The sequence below is a fragment of the Haliaeetus albicilla genome, chromosome 13 (genome assembly GCF_947461875.1).
Source record: "Haliaeetus albicilla chromosome 13, bHalAlb1.1, whole genome shotgun sequence".
Classification (NCBI taxonomy): Eukaryota; Metazoa; Chordata; class Aves; order Accipitriformes; family Accipitridae; genus Haliaeetus; species Haliaeetus albicilla.
The window spans coordinates 11,452,677-11,475,101 of NC_091495.1; the positions used below are offsets into that span (position 1 = coordinate 11,452,677).

Genomic DNA, 22,425 nt, shown 5'->3' on the forward strand with positions numbered 1-22,425 from the left:
AATGTGTACCTAGTTGGAGAATTTCAAAAGGACGGTTGGGAATTCAGTAGAGAAAACAGTAGACTTCCCCCCGTTCTTAACTCTAAGGACTGCCAACCTGTGCCAGGAATGACCCTCTGCTTAAGAGCTGATGATTTGCTGTCTAGAGATCTGTCATACAGGCTGCCTTAGAGCACACTCTGAAGTCATACAGCTGGAGGCATCCACAGTTCTGCTATCACTGTCCTGTTACAGTCCTGTCTCCCCATAGCTTTAAATATACTTGAGTTTTTGTGAAGAAGCCGTTCTCCACCCACAGCTAAAAACAGGATTTCTGCAGTGTTTGCTATGGTTTACTAGAAATTCCAAATACTTTTGCAAAGTCTGTTGATAAATGTGGTTCCTGGATATAGCTGCATTTTTCTTTCCTGTCATTACATCTCTGTTGAGAGACATTTTATATCCACTGGTTTTCAATTTGATCTTTTAAGCCACCCTCCTCCATGGCTTTACACTTGTGTTAAGCACATTTGCATTGTGAAGATGTTGTTCTCTTCCTTGCACAAGTGCTCAGTTCTCTATGGAAGCAATAGCATTTGTAACTTACAGAAAACTTCCATACAGAATTTCATTCCTCATCTGTGTGCCTTCTTTTTTACCACACAATAGCAGTCTTGGTGAGCTCTTCATGGTGGTGTCCCCTTCTGCCGGATACTTATCTCAGTTGAATAGAAACTCAAAGTCGATTCTTGAATATAAGTATCCCAGCCTCCTTACAGTCTGTATGAGGACAGGATTAATGAATGAAGCATACAACTGACAAAAATGTGTACTTTGTAAGGTCAGTAACATACATATTTTTCTCTCTGAGGTTTTTTCTTATGCTAAAACAGTTTTTTATCTTTATATTCATAAAGGATAGGCTTTTCAGATGCAATTTTTATAGATATATTGAATTTTTTTTAAGAATACCGGAAGTATACCATTGCTACTAATTCCTTGTTCATTAAATTAAACTTTTCTTACCCTTGGTAAAAAGGCACAGGTTATATATCATCTTCTTTGGGATTTTTTAATACCAGGTTGCATTTATGTAGCAAGAGAACCAAGACCCTTGCAACAGCTCTAAGTAGCTAAAGAAAAGATTCCCAGAACACTTGCTATACAGGCAAATGGCAACACAGTTCACGTGCAGTGCCCAGGCAGTGATGAAGAAAAACTGTCTAAATACCTGCAGTGAAACATTGGTTTCACTGAATTTCAGTATTTATTTCAATGGAGTTTTACACTTAGTTTTACTTTTCTATCATATACTTCAGTAAAGGCAAGAATTCTGTCCCACCTTGAAGAGGACAAGTACTGTTACTTTCTACTTTGGTTCAGTGGCTTTTTTGCACAGGCTGAGAACTGACCATTTCTCTGTGAGTCGCAGAACCACCATAAAGCCATTGCTGTCACATTAGGTGGTAATTGCCACAGTCTCAAAAAGGACTTAACTCGAAGCAGCACATACAAAGAACAAGGGAAGCAGTAGCGTGCAGCATCTCCTGAGTGTCTTGCCTCTCTGTGTTTGCTGATGGTATGAAGAGAGATAATCGTGGCCCAGAAGACAGATGGCAAAGTATAGCTCATATTGAGAAATACCAACTACAGCGGGGTTGAGCTACGTCAGTAGAGCTCTTCAGTGAGACCCTTCTCTGCTGTTTTCTTGCAACTGTTCTGTTCATTGGAAATTGCATTCCAGAGGTCATCAAATCCAAGCAGCAGTGACTCATAGATTAATAGAATTTTACTTTCCATCTCCTACAGTTTATTTTTTACATGGGTTTTCTGAATTAAAGCAAAAGTATGATGATGCCTATCACTTTTCATCACATTATTTCTGCATATACATCAGCAACAGGGGCTATACGTTGTTCCACTTCAGTCCCAGACCAGATTATTTGTGCAGCTGTGGTTTTTATACTCTTCTTCACCAATGGTTTTCAAAATTCCTTAAAATAATTACAATAACATTTCAAAGTAGTCAATGTCTCATCTGAAGCGCCACAACATTCTAAAAGAGGCCTCAGGAAAACTTTAGAAACCTTTTCCTGGATGAATTGGTAGTGGCTATCATTTCAGTATTTAATTTGGTTCTTTGCAATAGCCATGGTTATACTGGAGGTAGCACACCTTTAAAAAAAGTATATAATACAAGTTCATTGTGATTTTCGAAATGTCGCGCTCAGCACCAATGTTTGATTTCTGTCTGCCTGGACTTCTTTGGAAGCAAATGCTTGTTCATGTGAGAGATCAGACTATGTACACCAGGCTCAGCCAGCAACATGTGCACAGTACAGATGGACCCTGCTGATCTGCCTCCCTTCCTACAGCAGAGTTGGACAAAAGCATTTCAGGCAGCACTGGTACTGTAATAGTCAAATACAATCTCCTAGTTGAATGTGTGACCAGGTGTTCAAGGCTCTGCTTTCTCCATGTGAGAGGGATAGTGGGGCTGAAGGCAGATCTCTTCTGGTATATGTGTAGGTTAACATGTATGGCCAGCAGCTGCTATGGCCTCATTGACTTACACCATGAGAGTATTCCAAAAAGGGGGTAAAGATTCAACTCAGAGCTATTGAGGCTGCACAACCTCAAGCCACATGTTTATAGATGGAGATATGATCTGAGGTCCCATCTTCCATGTGACAAAGATCATCTGCCCAACCTCTGGTACAGCCTCTGCATCCCTCCCGCCACTTCTGGTATGGTGGTAACATCTCTGAAGTTATCCTCGTCAACCAAGGAATGGGGGCAGAACGAGACTTTGAATGGATCCTGCAGTAGCCTCTTAAGAGTCCTTTGGAGGTAAAGTTACAAGTCAGAAAATAGAGCATGGTGCCAGCACTTTCTTTAGCATTCTACTAACTTTCCTCTGTGTACATAAGTGCACACAATAGACTAAGTTGTTTTGTGAGAAAATATAAAGCAAATGGTGGGTGGGAAAATTGAAAGATCTATTTGAGGAAATAATGGCAATATTAGCAAGATAAAATCATTATGTAGGCATGTCTCCCAGTGAGGAGTTCTTGTTTTGTACACATGTTTTTGTGAAGAGTGGGAAAAAATAAAGAAGGTATTAGATGCAGCAGGGAAAATCCAAACGAATGCCCTTACCTCAACCAGACAAGAACCCAGCACACATCTAAAGGCAAGTCAATGGGAATTTTGCCTTATTCATCACTGCTATGGTCCCAGGCGCCCTTAATGATAATGTTCTTTATTTTATGAATTGTACTATAACCCATAAGTTGTTTATCTCTGGTCATATAATGTGGTTTCTATTTAAATTTAAGTTATGTGGTTTTACCAGTTTGTAAGAGATTTGACCTTTCACTTGCCTTTGTCTATTACCTACCAACACGTTTTTAGACAGTGATACATTTCTGGTTTGGAACATGATGAAAATGAAAAAAGAACAAAACAGCAAGCATTTCCCAGTGGCATAAAGGATAATAAAACTGGAGATTCTGTGATTACTGTGCAATTCAGTGAGTTTTCAAATGAACAGTTCAGCAACCACCACTCCATCATTCAAGTGGCTGTTAAGAAAGATTTTCTTCTGTTATTAACAGATGCTCAGTTTATAATATGATACAGCATATATTACTCCAAATCTTTGAGGGAGAGAACGAGTCAAAATCATTCTTCTCCTAAATAACCTATGCATAATATTTTTAGTACAAACATATGAAATGAAAATAATTTTTTTCAGGTTTGGTGCAAGGCTTGGTCCATGTTAAATACAGAAATAAGCAACACATTTTTGGCTTGGAACATAGGATTGGCGGGGTTTCTTCTATTTGTCAACCAATTCTGAATGGATTGGTATGCTTGTATAGAATCCCACTGATTTTATATATGGAGACTTTTATATTTATCAGGTAGCAGGAAAAAGTGAGGTTACAAGTTCCCTTAAGTTGCTTTTCAGCTGGTCTATCTGTGTCCAATATATTGTACAACTCCTAAAACTACTAATTAATTTGTGGAAAAAATGTTATTCTTCTCTGGGCTTCTCTTCCCACCACATATCATCAGTAAAAAGCATTATAGTATAATCTTAATCTTGATCCCGAAGTAAATAAAATAGTTTCCTCATTAAGTTTATGTATTTTGAATCACTTGATTTCACCATCAAGCATTTAAATAAGTAACTGTTTTAACTTGTAAAGAGTCCAAGACTAAGATAAAGAATTAATCAAGATCCAAAGAGGCATTAGGATATATTTGGGGCTTTTAAACTGTTTTATATGCAGACTCCAAATTAAAACGAAGTGGTGGGGTTTTTGTAACATGTAACCAGCAGCAGGCATTCTTCATCTAACAGAGATCAGGTTAATGTTTAAATAACTAATATGGGATATACTGATCTCTCTGAAAATCGCCTGAAGTAAGACACTCCAGATGATGGTAGTAGCCTTTAATTTGACCCAAAAATCAAACCTGGAGTTTCTGATGAATATCACTTTACCAACTTATATTTAATTTCCAGCAATCACAATTCCTTTGGCTATTAATTCCAAGAACAAATATCCTGTAGTAATGAAAGCAACCTTTCGTTCTTCATGATAGTTAATTTTTAACATATTTCAGATATGTTTCTTCATTCAGAGAAAAAGTGACGTTCATGGATCTAGAAACATATTAAATCATTTGTTTAAAATCAAAACAGTATCTTCAAAATATCCCCTTTTTTACCTAAAACAGGCAGAGCACGTGAACCAACCTCACATGCAGGCACCTTTCCTGTTCACTCTTTCCCACACTGGAGTGTTACCAGCCCTGTGGCCTCACGCTTGTACAAACCCCTACATAGGCAACACATTTCTAGAATGCAATTTCCTGCCTGCTGGAAGCAGACTTTCAAGGCAGACTTTTGTCATTGTTGCTTGTTTGTAAATCCATTTCATAAGCCAGAATCAAAGATGTGACTCCAAAGTTAAAACTAGAAAGCTGCCTAACAGTGCTACTTTGTGGCCCATGGCCACATGCAAAGTTATCATATGCTACAAGAGGACTATTCATCCAGATAAAGAATGAAGCTCTGCAGTTTTAGCTTCAATTTAAGAAAAAAGAGGCACTCTATCTAGGTCGATATTTACTATGTACCCTAGATAGGGGAGAAAATGCCTTCCTTTTAACTTAGGCATTAGTTAAAGCATTTTAGATATTATGGAGCAAAGAAACAATGTTCTTTTTGTTTTTAAAAACATCCTGATTCTCTTTCTACTTTTTCTAACTAGAACTTTGCAAAATTTGATGCTTTAAGCTTACTAGTTGGCAATTTAATGTTTTTGCTGTTTCATCTAGGTTCATGAATCCCGAGTTTTGTTTTTAATTTCATGTTTTTCTGAAATAAATGTAGTAGTTAAAATGGATTTCTACTTAAAACATTATGGACTGGCAAAGGAATTTTGCTTTTATGCCTAAGAACAGCATATCTTTATATATCTGAGAGTGCAGATTCTTGCAGAATGTATGTAAAGCATATTTTAGAGAGCAATTTTAAAAATCTTTCTCAGTGTTTTATAACATAGAACACGAGTCTTTTTTAAAAAATAAAATTAAAAATATTGATTACTTAGTTAAGTGTACCTGCTATACAATGGGTTTATTTCAAGAATTAAAAGACATAGTCTTCCTTTTGGAGGGCTGATTTTACTAAAGTTTAAGAAAGAAAAGGCCTTACTGTCAATGCTGCTCTATAAATCATCAGCATTTCAGCAAAAGGATTAAAGTAACAATCCAGAACTCAATCTGTCACAATTGTCTCTTATTTTACTGAAGTGGGGTTGGTTTAGTCAAAGCATAGAAGGACTTCAATTCTTTGAAGTATACAGGGATAGAAAGCTGCAGAACTGTACTGTGGTCAGTTTGATCTAGTTTGGTAGCGATGAAAGTTAAAAAACTCTCTGCAGAAAGCTTTGTCGCCAGGCACCCTCTTTCTGACAGCAGGGTCTCTTTTGCCTGGATTAGTACTCGGTTCTTCTCTCTTCTTCCCCGGTCCATACAGGCTGAGCACTAAGTGTCACAGCTTCGTTGCTGCCAGCTCTCGGCCACTCGCCTTCCCTTGGTCCCACCGCTAGAACCCCTCGCACTGACACTGTATCCTTGCACAGCGGCAGAGCAGTATTTAATCTATCACAGTTGCAGTAATTTACAGAGAACATAGCATCTACTTAATCCGCTAAGTGCTAGTCATGTTATTTCAAAGAATAAACAGTGACCAAAGAAAGCTGATCTCCATCTCCTTCCAAAACACTAGGAACAGAAGCTGAACACTAAAGATAGGCTGATGTTCTGCAACTCTTGCCACTGATTTTAATTTAGGAGAGTGCTATTGTAACAGTGCTTCAGGAGGCCAAAACTCATAGTCATGGTTATTTTCACTCAGTGCTTATTCAGAAAAATCACACTGAACTCTTTTGCCCAAACATTTTTGATTGTTTGTATCAACAGGAATCTGAACCTGCCCAAACTTTATGGGTTCGACTAGTCAAAGTGTGCAGACAGAACAGTTAGGAAAGGAATTTTTAGATCCTGGCCTAAACTCCTGGAGATGTGAAAGAGGAGGTAGAAAAAAAAACAGCAAACTTGTGGTAGACCGCTGTGAAATCCTGGACTACAATATATTACATTTCACTGTGAACCTGCATTTTATCTGTACAGGAAACAGTGCATGAATAAAATCATCCCTCTCCCAGCCCACTCTGATGTCCCTTTAGAAAGATGTGCTCTCTTTGAGTAACTCAAAAATCGGGCATGGACAACTCTGCATTTACTGTGATGTTTCATGTAGTAAGTATTGTCTCAAAACATGAAATTGCTAAAAGGTGTCATGACTACTTTAAATCATGTATTTTTTTCCTCTCTACCAGTTAAAAATAAAGAAGGACATAATAAATAAAGCAGTGGAAGGAAGCCAAAAAGGTATTTGTCTTCATGTTATTTTGTGGTTTACCACATCATACTGAAGATCTCAGCATTATACCATGTTGAATGTTATATGAATTTGCCTGCCAGCATAGAGCAGTTCCTTTCTGTTCCAGAAGTGGATGTAGGAAGTAAACCCTCTCTTTTAATTACAGATTAATGAAGATGGGAAGTGGTTATACATATGAGAAAATTAAACTACCATCTATTTTATCTATGTCAATCACATTAAAATAAAAGTATGAAAAGTCTACTTAATCTCAACATAATGCTTCTCAACTTCTCAAACATGCTTTGTCAGTAATGCTTATCTTTTTTACTTCATACTTTAAAGGTACTAGGAATTAATTTCCATCTATTTTTTTTCTCTTTTTCAAACCGTGTCTCATTATCTTCTCCCAGATAATTTTCAGCTTTCCCCTGTTCCTGCAGTCGGTATACTTCCAAATTTAAAATCTTGACTACAGTAGAATTCTCACCAAGGGCCAGGAGAAACACAAACCATACATACTAAGCATACATAAATGTAAATAATCTCTGCAAACTAAGTCCTTACAGCTGTAGTGGGCTGACAAATGCCTGGCTGTATTTATTGATACAGCTCCTTAACTAATCTAGAAAACTAGAAAGTTTGAAGACCACTGGAATAATGGAACAGAGGTTACAAGAATAAAACACCATCCGTTTGGCTGGAGCATGATCTAGGATGTACCAAAAATATTTGCAAGGCAAACAGTCAGTCAAACAATGACTGCCAGTTCTGGGACAGCCTTCTACTTTTTCTCCTCTGCTTTCAAACATAATACCTATTTCTAAGGTATTTAGAAATACCAGAAATATTTTCTCTTTTCCATTCTCTTAACAGACTTTCACCTCAGCTTCTCCAGTATCCTCACAGAAAGAAGTTGAGGTGCTGTTTGTGGTATTAGGCTGTTTATGATTTTTCCTTATTTCTGCTCTTAATTCACCTTTCTTATTTTAGATTATGGCTTTTCTGGCAACACCTGTCTTGCAAATACTGAAACTGCGTCAATAACCCTAAAGATCTACAGATTAAATGTCTATTAGACATAACCTTCAAAGCAAATCACGTCTGATCTTGTTGGCTTGTTTGCATTATGTTTTGTTTTTCATATGAAAAGGAGTTTGTGCTACAGCCCATGGCTAATATTTGCCTCCGCCTTCTTCCTATATATGGTGCACCAACTCTCTTTTGAGATGTTCTCTAATGTACTCTTCAGATTTAATGCCACAGATAGATACAGAAAAGGATTGTGTCCTACTAATCCAAGCCCCTATATGAAAATACTATTTCAGAGGACAGAGTTGCTACTTCCTTCCCTTTTCTTTTGAAAAGTACTTTTTGCTTTTAAATATTATGTTGGTGCAATTTCACCCAATAGACAGCAAATGACAGAAGTTATATTCACATATTCTATAAAATGCAGATTGCATAGTATAGCATGATGGCTCTGTTCCATTATGCTTCATTCCTAGGTCGAAAATTACTGACACTGTACTTTTTCCTCTTTAGTATTCTATCATTTTAAATTATGACTACACTGTAGGTTACTCTATGTAGTAAATAATCTAAAAACATTTCCTGCCTGGCACCCTACTAACAGCGAGCAACACTTTACTTCCTTAGGTGGTCCTGGGGCCTTACTTAAATTCTAGTTAGGTAATTACATTCTGCCTGCCTGAGGTCTCCTTTAGACTTTGTAAATATATTCTTCATTTGTCATGAGTTTGTAGTGGAGCTGCAGGCTATGGAACACCTGTACTTAGGTCTACAGCAGTCCTGGTACCTCAGTATAACTTACCTCAGCTGTTTTCCAGACTGTTTAGAATCATGGGATAAAAACTGTTAGAAAACAACTGGGGGGTGGTGATGGTGGTGTTTGTTTTCAGTATTTAAAAATAAATGCTTGAATTCGTCAGCTTCTACTCAATCTTCAGCTGTAATGCTAATGGTTGACAGATTATCTAAAGACTCTGACATTGCTTCAGAAAGCAATGTTAAACTACTTCTAGAGAAAAGTATGTAATCACTCATACTCTGAGAGAGCAGAGAAGAAAGTAAAACAAGGAGAAATCACCATAGGCTGCACTTTTTAATCAGTAATTCCAGCCTGAACTTCCACATCCATGGTACACACCTTAAAGCATTAAAAGGAGTATAAGATAAAGGTTTCAATTAATTCAAGGAAAAGTGATCCTTCAATAAAAAGTGTTAAGTATTTTGGAAGGCATCATTGCAGCATAATTATGCATTTAAAAGGAAGACAAATTCTAGTTCACTTTCACAAATCTTGAAAAGTAGACAGTAATCCAAAGGAGACACGTAACTCTGCAAACAGAACTGCATCAAAGAATACAGTTCTGTTACATGGCACTAAAGGTTCCATTATGAAGGTGATAAGTTTCTTTATCCCCAGTCCAACACAATTACTTGAGATTATGTTTACTCTTATGCTCAGTGAGAACTACAGACAACCAAGCAGAAAGAGAAAATTCCTGCTCACAAACAAAAAACACCCATATATCACATTGGAAGGAAGCAGACATTTTCTAAGGCGGGGGGGGGGGGGGGGGGGGGGGGGGGGACAGAACAAAAGATACACACAAAAAAAAGGAAATATTCTAAACCCAGAACAGCTCCTTTTGTGGTGGCTCAAAAGACTCATCTCTAATTCAGAAACCTCCAATGCATGTCCCTACCTAGTTTGATAGAGATCTGCAAACAGATTTTCCTCTTTCATCCAGTCTAAGCACTAGAGCATTATTTTTCTTTCTCAGATTTTGGCTAGGATTTTCGTCAGGGCCTGAGAAAATTTTCCAGTCAAAATGTACATATCTGCTGATAATTCCCAAATAAAACCACAAGGACCTCCAATATCTGACTGTATTATGGACTACTGACACTAACGTGTTTAAGTGAAAGCGTGTTTTAAGTGGGATTTTTTGGGTAAAGATCACTCTATTCAACAGTTTCTTAATCTCCAAGCTCCAAAGTAATAATCACATTGTTATATGTAAATAAATATGCACAGTATTTAAGTGACATTTGTGATCAGAGCAAAGCTAAGGCTATCTCCAACTTCCCAAATAAGCATTCTCACTCAGTAATAGCATACCGGGTAACTGATACAATTTGCCTAAATTATGCTATTAGATACAGTAAATCTTCAACACATACACAAGTGTTGTGTCTAAACAGACCTTACTACAAAATCAACATTTCAAAAGAAAGGCCATTACCTAAAATAAGAGACCTTTATTTAGAACGGATATGTATGTCATTGAGGCATTTTCTCCAATTTCATTATTAATCAATTAAATTATTAAATTGATCTAATTCTACATTCTGGTCTACCATCTCAAGTTATGGAAACTGATTAAAAACTGTAAAGTTTAACTAAATTAAGTATTTGTCTATAGTAGTGGTACTTACAGTAAAAATTATGTCTTGCTTGTGGGTTCCTCATTTGGTGATGTAATATTCAGAAGTCACCATGCTTTTGTTCTAAGATAAAACATTTCCTTTATTGCTGTCTTTAAGGAGTCTTCCAAACAAGTCATTTCATCATAACATATTCTCTTCCGAAGTACACACGTATGTTCTGTCTCTGTATTTCCTGTCCAAAATACTCAATGTACACATAAAAGTAAACTAGTAAGTTACTAATTATGATACATGGCATTTATATCATGTTTTACATTTTCATAGTACTTTACAAAGGGCAGCTGATTGTACAGGTTAGGAAGCGCTTAGAAGCCTGAACCAAAATTACCCAGGGTCCCTTAAAAGATTGAATAATTGTATCTCAAATGTTCCAGAAGGTTTTAAAAAAGACAACAGCTTCTTTAGTATAAATGAATAGATGAAAATCAGTGTTCCCATTAATTCTTCCCTTCTTAAGCATCATTCACATGAAACATGCATATGCATCATGCAGTCTAATTGCCACTGAAAGATCCCCAGTATGTTTTAGAGAGTCAGGTGTGCCTCAAAGTATAAAATTTGCTCCATTGTTTAAAGGAGGAAGACTTACATTGCTACAATTTTTTTTTTAATTTATGGGTTTCCTAAGTAGCAGTCACAAAACAGGCTTTTAAGCATCTTTTCTCAACTGTATCAATAGTTATTGATTAGGACAAAGGAGAAGGTAATAACATAATCTTTAGAGTTTTATTTTATTTTCTGTAACTTTTTTTAGAAATCTAATTTTTCATGTCTCCCCCATCCACTCTTGCTACCCATGGGCTGCAATATTATGACTATTGCAATTATAAATTTTGAAAAAGGACCCTGATTTATTTAGTTCCCTACCTTCAGATGCACAGAGATTTGCCAAGTTCAGATGTCAGTAATTTGAGGCATACTGTTTATATTTATATTGAATTCCTTAAAAAAATAATATGGCATAGTTATTCCATATTCTAGAAAATCATATCACATAGGAATCTTACACAGAAAAAGTGGTCTGTTAGTCATAATATTTGTGAAAATGTAATTGTCACAACAGTCACCTAAAATAGTATTCTTTGTCTACTTTGTAAAGTAATGTGGTGATATGGCAGTCATATAACCTTATTTAATTTCTGATATATCATTTTAAATATTTGAAGATATGGTGAAGGGTTAAGAGAATGAATGTAACTATCTATTGCTCTTAAATATTCTGTAATCCACTTGTAAATATATGCATCCACAAACAAAGGAATATTATCATCACTAAAAGAAAGTCTGGCTTTACCCTTGGGACTTTAGCTTGTAGCCAAACACTCATGCACACTTGATTTCCAATCCACTACTTATAACCCCAATTCTTTTATGGCCAATAGATGAACTCCTCTAGACAAAAAGAAATTTATCTGAAAAAACTGTGTCTGAAGGCTGTGTTACAGAGAACTCATTCCCACTCTTATTCAATTAAAAAGGAACTTTTTCTCATGTGTTTCACAGGTTGGTAATCTGGGCCCAGACTCTGGAAACAGACCTGTATGGGATAGCACTAAAGCAATTACAGTGCTCATGGCCAGTCATATGATGCTATTTCTTAAGATTTTCACAGAAAGAACCTCTTAATATGGAGATGTGCCATATGTGAGTCCCTGTGATACATACGTGAATAGTTTCACATACCTAACTTTCACACCTTTCCACCAGGAGCTCTAAAATAGTTAATGTTTTGCTTAAAGCCCTGATGTCTAAAGTCAGGCAAATATCTTAGAACACATTATTTTCTTTGATTTCTTGGTCTTTTGTTTGCATGAAGAGCTGGAAATATGAGTTGTAGTTGACAAAGACCAAATAAAATAAGATCATAGTAGTATTTTTTTATTAACTTTAAAACTTTATACTTACCAAAAGCCTGACAGCTATGATGAAGATGCAGATGCAAATTAAAAGAAAATCTGCCTTGCAGCAAGACTTAGCTATGTATTTTTTTTAAGAAGTCACTAGTGCAAGCAGTTCTTTAAATTAGAGAATGTTTTCTATTTTTGTGCATTTTAAGTACAGGATCTCAGCTACCCTGTAAGCAATTGCAGCTTTCTGTCTCTCTGTGAAAACAAACATGTAAATGCTGCCACCTAAGAACCAACAAAAATCAATCCCACAGAAAACCAACACCCAGGAATTTTAGGTCAAAAATAAGTAAGAAGTTCTTGGAACTAAAAGAAGCATCAAAGATGGTCAAAGCAAGCCTGACACTGTAATCTGAAAGCATAAATTATCAAGAGAGATTTTCAATATAGCATGTGTTTCTGCTCTAATTCTATTTTGATTGCTTGGCTTTTTTTCAACAGGCAAAAACATTTTTCTGGTGTGCATGTCTACGAAAACACTTTCAGATGATCCATTCTCTTTATTTAGGCCATTTTTGATCATTTGGTTATTACACAAGCACACAAATTGCCTGTTCTCATTTCCCATTTCTGTGAGTTGTGTAACTCGTTTCTGTGAGCAATGGCCACAACTCTCTGTAAATCTAGTGTGCTTGCACTTGGGTACTGACAATAATTAGGAATGTATGAAATGAATTCACTTAATATGAGTCAGTTAATGAAGATCTTCGAGTGTAAATCCAGAGTGGGGGAAAAGTCAGACTCTATGAATCAGAGACTAATTAACACGTTTTCTTGGAATTCCTAGGGGAATGGGAACTCTGCTGGGTTGTCCCCTGAGAATTAGGGCAGATCAAATTATCTTTTCTTTGATAAAATAATGCAAATCTCATTTGTAGTCCAAGATTATGCAGCCATGACTCTGATATCATATCTCTCTCAGTCTTCAATTGTAGTCATTTGAATTTTCTAGAAACTGAAAAAATACTACAGCTAGTAAACCTTAGATTAATTTCCATTTTGTCCTTACTGTCTGTTTCCTTCCTTTCCTTCCCCTACCCTTTTCTCTCTAACCCTGTCCCCAAAAAAGGTTTTTCAGGATCTCTTTAGTGTCTGTTGCAGAATAAACTTATATTAGATGGCCCAGAAGATCTTAATGTCAGATAGGGCAATTTTAGATTTTAAAAAAAAAAGCAATAATTAGTTCCATAAGTTTATCTCCTTTATGAAATGGTTTGGGCATATTATTTTGCTTAATTCCATATTTTGTCCATTTATATGTAGGGTTTTTTCCTGTGTTGACTGCAATTTGCAGTTGTGAATATATTCCCCCAAAACCCCAAATTTCAATAGAGCTCAAGTATACACTTAAACCCTCAAAATTGCTTTACCTCTTTCTCCTTTTCCATCAAAAACTCCATGAATCAATTCCAAGTTTCTCTTTTTTATGGAATTTTAGAACATGAAAATACAGTCAATTTTGCCTGGTGTGCCACAAGCATCTCTCACTCACATGCAATGCGTATGCACAGTAATCTATGCTTCTGAGCACAGTAGCAATATATGCCTAACCTTGGAATAGACCCCAGAAGCATTTTGCCTAATGTATCAGAGAAAGTTTTACTGTCCTGTACTAGCTGATAGAAGACAACACAAGAAAACAAATTTTCAAATGCCTTTTTCGTCTTCTACCATCAGACATAAACCTGTTGACATTTTGTAACAAATAAAACAAATTACTCAAATTGCCCTTCTCTGAAGAAGGTAACAAAAGACTTTCCTGTTTACAAAGTTCAACAAAGTTCAGATGCTTGTCTCACACCTAAGGCATGGAAACCTACCAAAAAAGAGGAGCAGGAAACACTTGCTTGTCCCTTTTCACATCACAAGACAATTAACACTGGCCAGTTACTATAAATGCTAGGCTAAAGACATCCACTTACTTCCTCATCTGGAGTAACTGGCCTCAATTCCCAGTATCTGAGAAAATGGGCCAACTCCAAAGGCAGTGCAGAGGGACAAAGGTGCCCCGAGGTGGGGCACCCCACGGCACGGGGTGGTTGCCCATGCAGGCTGTGAGCTCCTGTGGGCTCGGCACCCAAGCACATGGCAAAGTTGCTCACTCAAAGTGTCATCCCATGAGCACTCTTAGTCCATTCCAGAGGAAAAAAACCCAACAGCAATCAGTCCTCAACATCTTCCTAAAGCCTCTCTGACTTGCACCTGAAGGCATGTCCTTCTCCTGCTTCAACACAAAGTCAAACAGATGAGTTTCAGGAATTGTTGGAGTTGGTTTTAGATAAACTGTCTGACTTTGTCCTGAAACAGTGAGGAGTGCTCACAGGCTGCCTTACAGTGAATCAGCTTTTAGTAAGCCATTGTTTGCTACATCTTATCTTCTAGCTATCAGTTCTCACGTCAGACACAATGCCTGAAAATAGTCCTGTAGGTAGGCTGTAAACCTGCTAATCCATAAAATGTAGAGGCAAATTTAGCATTTCAGCAAGCAAGCCCTAAATAAGCTTGGGTAAATAAACCAGTGGTGCATTTTTTGACTGAATCTGTGGCTGTCTTTGTTTAAGCACCAAATGTTTTCCTTATTTAGATAAAGACATCAACTCTCTTGCCTTGTGAAGACGTAACTTTCCCAAAAGTGTAATATTTTATATATTCATACCAGATATGCCATTTATAGGGATAAAGAAAAAGTGGACAACTGAAAGAGTGACATTATTATGTCATTAGCAAAATATTCTAAGTAAGTATTTTTCTTATAAAATCTTATCAAATTAATTCTATTGCTTTTGAAATCAATGGCAAAACAGCACTTTGGAAAATTCCTACATACAACTCTTAGGAGTTAGAAATATAAACTATTTTTCTAAATAAAAATTCTTCTCCTTTCAAAGACATATGAATCCTATCTAATCAATCATCTGTATTCTTTACAGGTTCCAAAATGCCTCTTTATTCAAAGTCACATCATTTTACTGAGGTAATATTGACTCTTATTCTAGTCTGCAGATACAAACACTTGGGCAAAATAAGGTACCCTAACTGTGCCAGAACTGGGATAATTGGCAATAAAACTGCTTCTGCTCTATACTTCAGTCCCTGAATTACACAAAGTCATGTAATGCCTGCAAAATGCTGATCTACTGATACTGTTGGAAGGTAGAAGTTTGAAGGTATGTACCTTCAACAGCATCACAGTCATAACCGTACTAGTGGCACCATTGATAATTAAACTATTCGAGCTGATGATTTTGTTTTTATCTAAGAAATGGGAAACAGATCCATAGGAACTGAATTGTAGATTTTAGATGCACCTTTATCTTTTTAAAGGCATAGACAACTATGTACACATGTTGGCATGGAAAGTATTGTTACACAATAGGAACATCATACTACACTGACACACAACCACAGCTGCAGTGAAAGTAAAAGGTGATGAACTCAAAACTGAAGAGAAAATCCTTTTCACTCAGTGTGAGAAGGATTTACAAGATCAAAATGAATTTAGGCTTTTCTGTGACTATTTTTTATGTAGAAGAATATCCAGAATTATGTAGTTGTTCTAAAAGTTATAAAATAAATTAAATAATTGGCAGAAATTCTTAATAAAATCTCTCTTTACTAATATTTAAGATGAGGACTTACATAAGAAAGCGTGAAAAGACCACAGGACTAAGAATGAGTATGAAGAAATAGCACAAGAATTCAATAACAGAGTCAGAAAGGTTAAGAAGCAAAATGAGTTTTAAAAGCTATGATTATAAAAAAAAGCAACCAAGAAAAGGTTCTACTAATACTTCATAATTAAGTGAAAAATGAAGGAAAGTACAGATGCATTATTTCACAAGGAAAAAAGCAAACAACAGATAACTCAGAGAAGGTTGAAGCCTAAGGTAATAAGGTAGACTATGCAATTAACATAGTTTCAGTTTTAACACAGTCTTACTCACCTTGCTAAGCTGTTGTTCCCCCCACGAATAAGATGCCCCATGTCTCCATGGAAAATCTACATAACTGTGAGGTAACTGTATAGGCAGTCACAAAGTTGGTGTTAAAATAACCTTTATGCTATGGCCATATAAAGGTCTGGGAAGGAAAGATGAACTGTTATGGCCATTTTACAGGGGATAGTGTGGCATCAGATGTATTTGGGTTTTAGGGGAAAGGATAGGAGTATGACAACAACTTTTGTATCTAAGAAAAGCACTCTCATCTTGAATGATATTGCATCAGTCTTAGAAATGGCCTCTCAGCCAACAGTTAGGGGAAGGAATGAGTGTTCATGAAAACAGCTGCCAATTTGGAGGAGAGAATGGAGCATGAAAAGGGAGAAAATTGGGACACCAACAATCGCATTCTGTCCTGTTTTAGTCTGGCACAGCAGCTTTCAGCTATTTACTGCATTCATTTTTTCTTATAAGATCATGCTCCTCTAAAGCATACAGAAACAGCCTTTCCTTAAGCATCTGATCTCTTCATACATGCTTGCAAACTGCCAACTTCAGCCCAGCCAAGCACGGATTTTAAGAGCTGGATTCTGTTCCTCCTGGATGAACAGAATCAGATGGATGCTGTCTGCAGCTAGATCTGCAGTAACTTGCTGTGTCCAACAGGTCTGTAGAGACAGGATTAATCTGAAGGTTGTGAGACTGTATCACTGGAAAGAGACAGCATAACTCAATATCCCTAGCATGAAAATGGAGTTATTTACTGTCACTTTTCAGAAAACGACTAGGAATTTTTTTCAATTATAAAAGAGCACGCTTGAGTTTTAGAAAATATGCATGCTTTTGTATACTTGAGGCAGATGGATAGCTGCTGTGTCTTAGAAAAACACAGGGCTGCGTGTTAGAAAAACAATATCCCATAAGTTAATATTGAAATATTTATATTTCAAATAGGTGACACCAGACACTCAAACATCTTGCATGTTGTTCGCATTAGATTAAGCTGTTTTGCTTGATGATGGGAATGTGACATTAGGAAATTATAATGAGCCTTTTTGATGAGTCTGACTGCCATCGGGTAGCATCTCTGGAGGAAGACTGGCTTCATAAGTTGCTCACATCCCCACCACCCACTCAGCATTTCTGCCATAAGGCTCAAATCTACACTGGTATCATAGAGAGGTGAGAAATCTTACCCAAGAAACACCAACATATAAATGGCTTGAACTAAGAGCTGGTCTAATAGTTACATTTAACTTTTGGTGCTGCTGGGCAGTGTATTCCAGATGGTGAGATGGTGTGGGCGCTGTGACCATCTCTGACTGCCTTCATCTGAAGAAAGGCAAAAGCTCCATTGTCCTTTGGAAAGACCAAGAGTAGTGGCTCTCTCAGTAACAGCATTTAGAGAATCCAAGCCTGCAAGTTGCTTATTATTAAATATAATGATTATATTAATGGACAGCCATTACAGATGTACCTCAGCCTTTCTAATGGTTTCATAACCATGAGGAACAAAATTATTTCTATTTCCCATGGAGTATGTATGTCAGGTTTAATGGTCTGAAAGGTAAATAAGAACTGAGCTGCTAAATCCATACTAGCATTCAGTATCCATGAAAATCAAAATGTTCTCCATTGCACTTAAACAGAGGGCATTAGGTGTTTTCAGATCATAATCTGAAACATAATATAATATTTGCCCAAAAGGCAAAAGGAGTAAACAGAAATAGTTCCAGTCATTTCTGTACAAAGTATAGTGAATCTGCTTAAATCTGTACCCAAACTACTCAAAAGGACAAGTTACTTCAAAGTTGCTGTGAACCATATTGTTCTTCCATGGATTTATAGACAACTGAGCTCTTACGGATATTTGGGTTTTGTATATAAATTGTTGAAAGCATAGATTTCCTTCTACAATGAGACAGAGCTGCTGCTAGCTGGTATGCCTGAGGAAGAACAGAATTTATTCTTCTCCAGTTCACCAGGTGAGGGAAGAGTCGTACCAAAAATAGATCCTGTTCCTGCTTCCTCCTGTCATGTTAGTTTCACAGTCAAGAAAAGGTCTTATAAGGATACAGCAGTTACTCCTACTCCTGTGCCATATAAACATACATTTCAAGGCCAGCAACAATCAGTCTGGATGGGAAGGAAGAAATACAGGCAGGGATGAATACAAGAGTGGACTCCATCTCTACTATGTGGACTGCAGCAACTTGGAAAAGCAAGCTGAAGGCAGGGCAGGAAAACTGCAGAAGCTTGTCTGCCTTTTGTCTAACCCAGAGCATTTATAAACTAAGATGGCTGCAATTGTCCCAGGGAGGGTTGGGGAATATGTTGAGGGGGCAGTGAAAGTAACCAAACTCAACTCAGATTTTCTTGCCACCACCTATTATCAGGATAGGAGCAGTTAACCCAGTTCCAGCCTTAGCCTCAATCACTAACTTTTGCAACAGAAATAAATACTATTTCCAATGTTGCAGCAGCTCATCACAACACAAGTAACAGGAAAAAAACTGGTCTCCAACTTCTTTTAGGCTACACCTTCCCCCTGATGTGGAAATTACATCTATCTGACCTTCCTTCTCACCAGCTTGTCATTTTACATGTTTCTGCATTTCATCCAAATGTTGCCAGATTACCAAAAAAAAACCCAAATCATCATACATACTCCTAAATCCACTTAAAGGCACTAAATGTAACAATGTGATAAAATGGTACCTATTACATTACATTTAAAATCCAAGCACCTAAAAGCATGAAAATGAATAATTAAGAACATCAATCTGCTGCCCACAATATAGCCACATTACACCTATTTCATCATAAAGCCATTTACTGTCACACTTTGATTGTTTTTAAAACATAGAATTTTGTTTTCTTGATGTCAGTAGCTAAATGTGTTCACTGGAAAGAGTGGAATCTGGATGGAAGGTACATAGAAACAGAAAAAAAAACCCATTACTCAGCTTTTAGAAATAGGTTGTATTGAATATTGCTCCTTGGTTTTTACTGATGTCTAATGGGGAATGAAAGACATGAGGCACATTAACTTGAACCCACAATGCAATGGATATCTAACAGAACCAGAAAAAGTAAGCCCAAAATACTAAGACAGTCAAATGCAGGATGGCAATTTAGTAGAGAGACAGGACTGCTATAGAACAGCTGCTCCAGCAAAGATATTCTAAACTTGCAAGTAAATGACCATCCCCACCACTAAATCACAGTATTTTCCACCAAGTTTCTGTTGCATAGAAGCAGTCAAGTCATGTTTTTAGTAAGGGGGAACGAATCATCTGTTACTATTTTACTCCAGGTCATCCAAAAAAGAAAACTTACTCTGACCTCTTTAATGTAAGGAAATTGTATTTTGACCAGACCAACCTGAAGCTTTTGCATAAAACCAATATAAAAGAGTTTGAATAAGAATTCATACAAATATTTACAATGCAACAACAGCACTTTTCCTTACATTCTCTTTCTTTAAATGGACAAGAGACATTTCATAGAGCTGAACATGGAAAACGTATTTCAAAACTGCATTCGCAAGTCTGAATTTTACATTCTCACATGCAGGAATTGGGACCTAATCTGAAACCACGCTCTTTTCCAAGTCCATGGGAACTGTGTCATTCACTTCACCCTTGTTAGAATGTCACTCAAGTATCTGTTTAACCCAGAGACTGAAACATCAGGGCTGAATTTTGCAGGTTTGCCCTTGCACAGCCTTTTTGATTCGTTTCTGTTTAAGCAGAATCCTTTACAGAACTGAAAACCTGTTCATGTTGTTGGAACCATCATCCTGAAGAAAGGCAAGCACAGCTTTGAAAAGATTCAGGTAGTATATGGGTAAATACATGAGGGAGCTGAAACCTGAAGATGGATTTCACAAGCTGAAAGAGAATAGATCAAATTGAATTATTCATCCAGCTCCAAACATTGATTAAATCCATAGCTGGTGGCTGAGGGCTCAAGCCAACACAGATTTACAACTGACTAAAATTTAGTACCAGAAATAGTTCCATCAGTAGTGTTTGCAGAGCAGGCTGCAGTTTCCCCTTCTCTCATTTTTGAGATACACTCATTTAATATCTCATTATCTTGCGTATGGAAGGGAGGAGGAGAAGAGGCCTTATGTTTTTCTAGTCTGCAATTCAAAGACAATAGATGCCTCTTTGCTTTTATAAAAAGAGACTTTTCTATTAATTTTTTTTTTTTGTAATAACAGAAGTATATAAATTCAGGAAATATTAGGAGCTATGTTTTTAAGACAATGTTAACTAACAATCAATGAATATGGATAGTTTGTTTAAATTCTTGAGGCTGTGACAGGAGCAGGCAGAAGTTACTTTCTGTCTTTAAGTTGGCCACATCTGAATAGCTGCTATTTGCAACTGTGAAGTATTAGGTCATGGCCACTGTAGGAAGCAAGATATCTGACTTGATCAGTCAATACCCTAATGTGATTCAGAAAGGCATATGTCCCTATGCCCTCTAAAACCCGCAGAAACATAAAAGTTACACAAGTAGACCTGATAAAATCAGGCTACTCTCATGGTCTATTTCAAAGGCAGACTGCTGCTGGTGCACGAAGCGTAAACTCAGTCATATCAAATGGTTCTTGAAAGATACAGCTTGTTGTTTATGTTCTGCCTATTGAGAGTTTAGTTAAGAGAAGCCAGGTACTGATAAAATCTCATGGCTTTGCAGGCTCCCTTTTTTCTGATGACTATTTCTTCTGAAATCTAGTCTGTCAAACCAGAGGAGTAAGAGGCAGCAGGATGCCCTGCAAAGTGCTATGATTTCTGTACCAGCAGAGTGTATGCATATATGTAATTCATACTAAAATGACATTTGGTGTGCCACATGCTTTCCTGTGTTGTTGAGGGCACAAAAATAAACCAACAGGAGGCATATTTGTTTTGCTTTTTTCAACATAGAAAATGTCAGACTTGACTTCTGCAGAGAGCTTTCCAAAGGATAAGATTCTCTAGATTGGTTCTCCTCCTATTAACATTTGTTTTTCTATTGGCAGAATTATATTTGCTCAAATGGAATCACTCTTGATTTACTCAAGTGTGAGAACAAAACAATCTGATTCCTCTGCCTGTTCCAAATCAGCATTGTTGTGATACTCCTAATCCTTTCAACACTTTTATGTTTTTCAAAAAATATCCTGGTCTTCCAAAAAATTGGTCTTCTTTAATCAGTTTTATCATGGTCAAATTCCAAGCTTCGTGTCATTTGTGTTGTTAATATTACCTCATTTCAAAATAAGGCTTTGTACATTTTTTCAGTTCATAACCTTCCTTTATATAATCGCTATAATTGTACTTTAGCAAGACCACTTGAATGGTGGAGAAAAATATCTTATTAAGTCTATGATAAAGTAGGGACTGAGCAATTACATGCTGGAAGGGGAAAAAATCACCAGCAACTGCACATTACAAAGGTTGCAAAGTGCCTTGATGAGCTGACTGTGGCTCTCTGATTGATGAACAGCAGTCGATATGCATAAAAGAGTGCGGGTGCCTCAAGCATGTCTCTGCCTTCAGTGAAGCCAGAGAAAAGGGAAGACAAAGTGCTTTACAGAAACCCGTTCTCTTGCATGGACTGATAAGGGTACAAAATAAATAATATACATTAAACATAAGTAAGTGGAATGCAGAGAGTATATGTCCTCATATATACTATGTTTCAGCATATTCATCCAAATTAATCTCCTGTGCCATTTCTGTGGAGCTATTTAACACAGGACAAATGTGGCTCACTATTGACTTGTATTCTGATCTGAACCAAATCAGCAACAATAGCTGTGCAAAAACCTAGGACTGAGATCCAGGCCCTTAATCACTCATGGAGAAGTGGCACAGTTTCAGGTGAAAGGGTATCCAGCCACCCTGGCAGAAGTGAGCAGAGAGATTACTACAAGTAGCAGAAAACGTGTGGTCCCTATGGCAAAAGACACCGACAGTGACATACATTCCACCTGCAACTATACAGTCTTTGCAGAGGCAAGTATTCCACCTATTTCCTAGACTGTGGGACAACCAGAGGTCAAGCCCACAAAACTTCATCCACCACAAATGTGGGAAAAACTTAATCATAAGAATTCAGCAGGAAAGGAGAGCTGTGAGAATCTGCAGAACACAAGAAT

General features: G+C 37.0%; 1 protein-coding gene across 3 annotated transcripts in view; it reads right to left on the minus strand.

The window, feature by feature from the left end:
• The window catches only part of KCNK2 (potassium two pore domain channel subfamily K member 2), a 131,232-nt gene that overhangs the window by 97,272 nt on the left and 11,535 nt on the right, over positions 1-22,425 (minus strand). For 2 of the 3 annotated variants that reach the window (XM_069800138.1, XM_069800136.1), the window contains exon 2: positions 10,409-10,604. In XM_069800138.1, coding sequence (XP_069656239.1) covers positions 10,409-10,442 — 34 coding nt within the window. In that variant the 5' untranslated portion in view covers positions 10,443-10,604. Of the gene's footprint in view, positions 1-10,408; positions 10,605-11,287; positions 12,132-22,425 lie in introns of those variants that run through there. The other variant, XM_069800137.1, reaches the window with a different exon arrangement.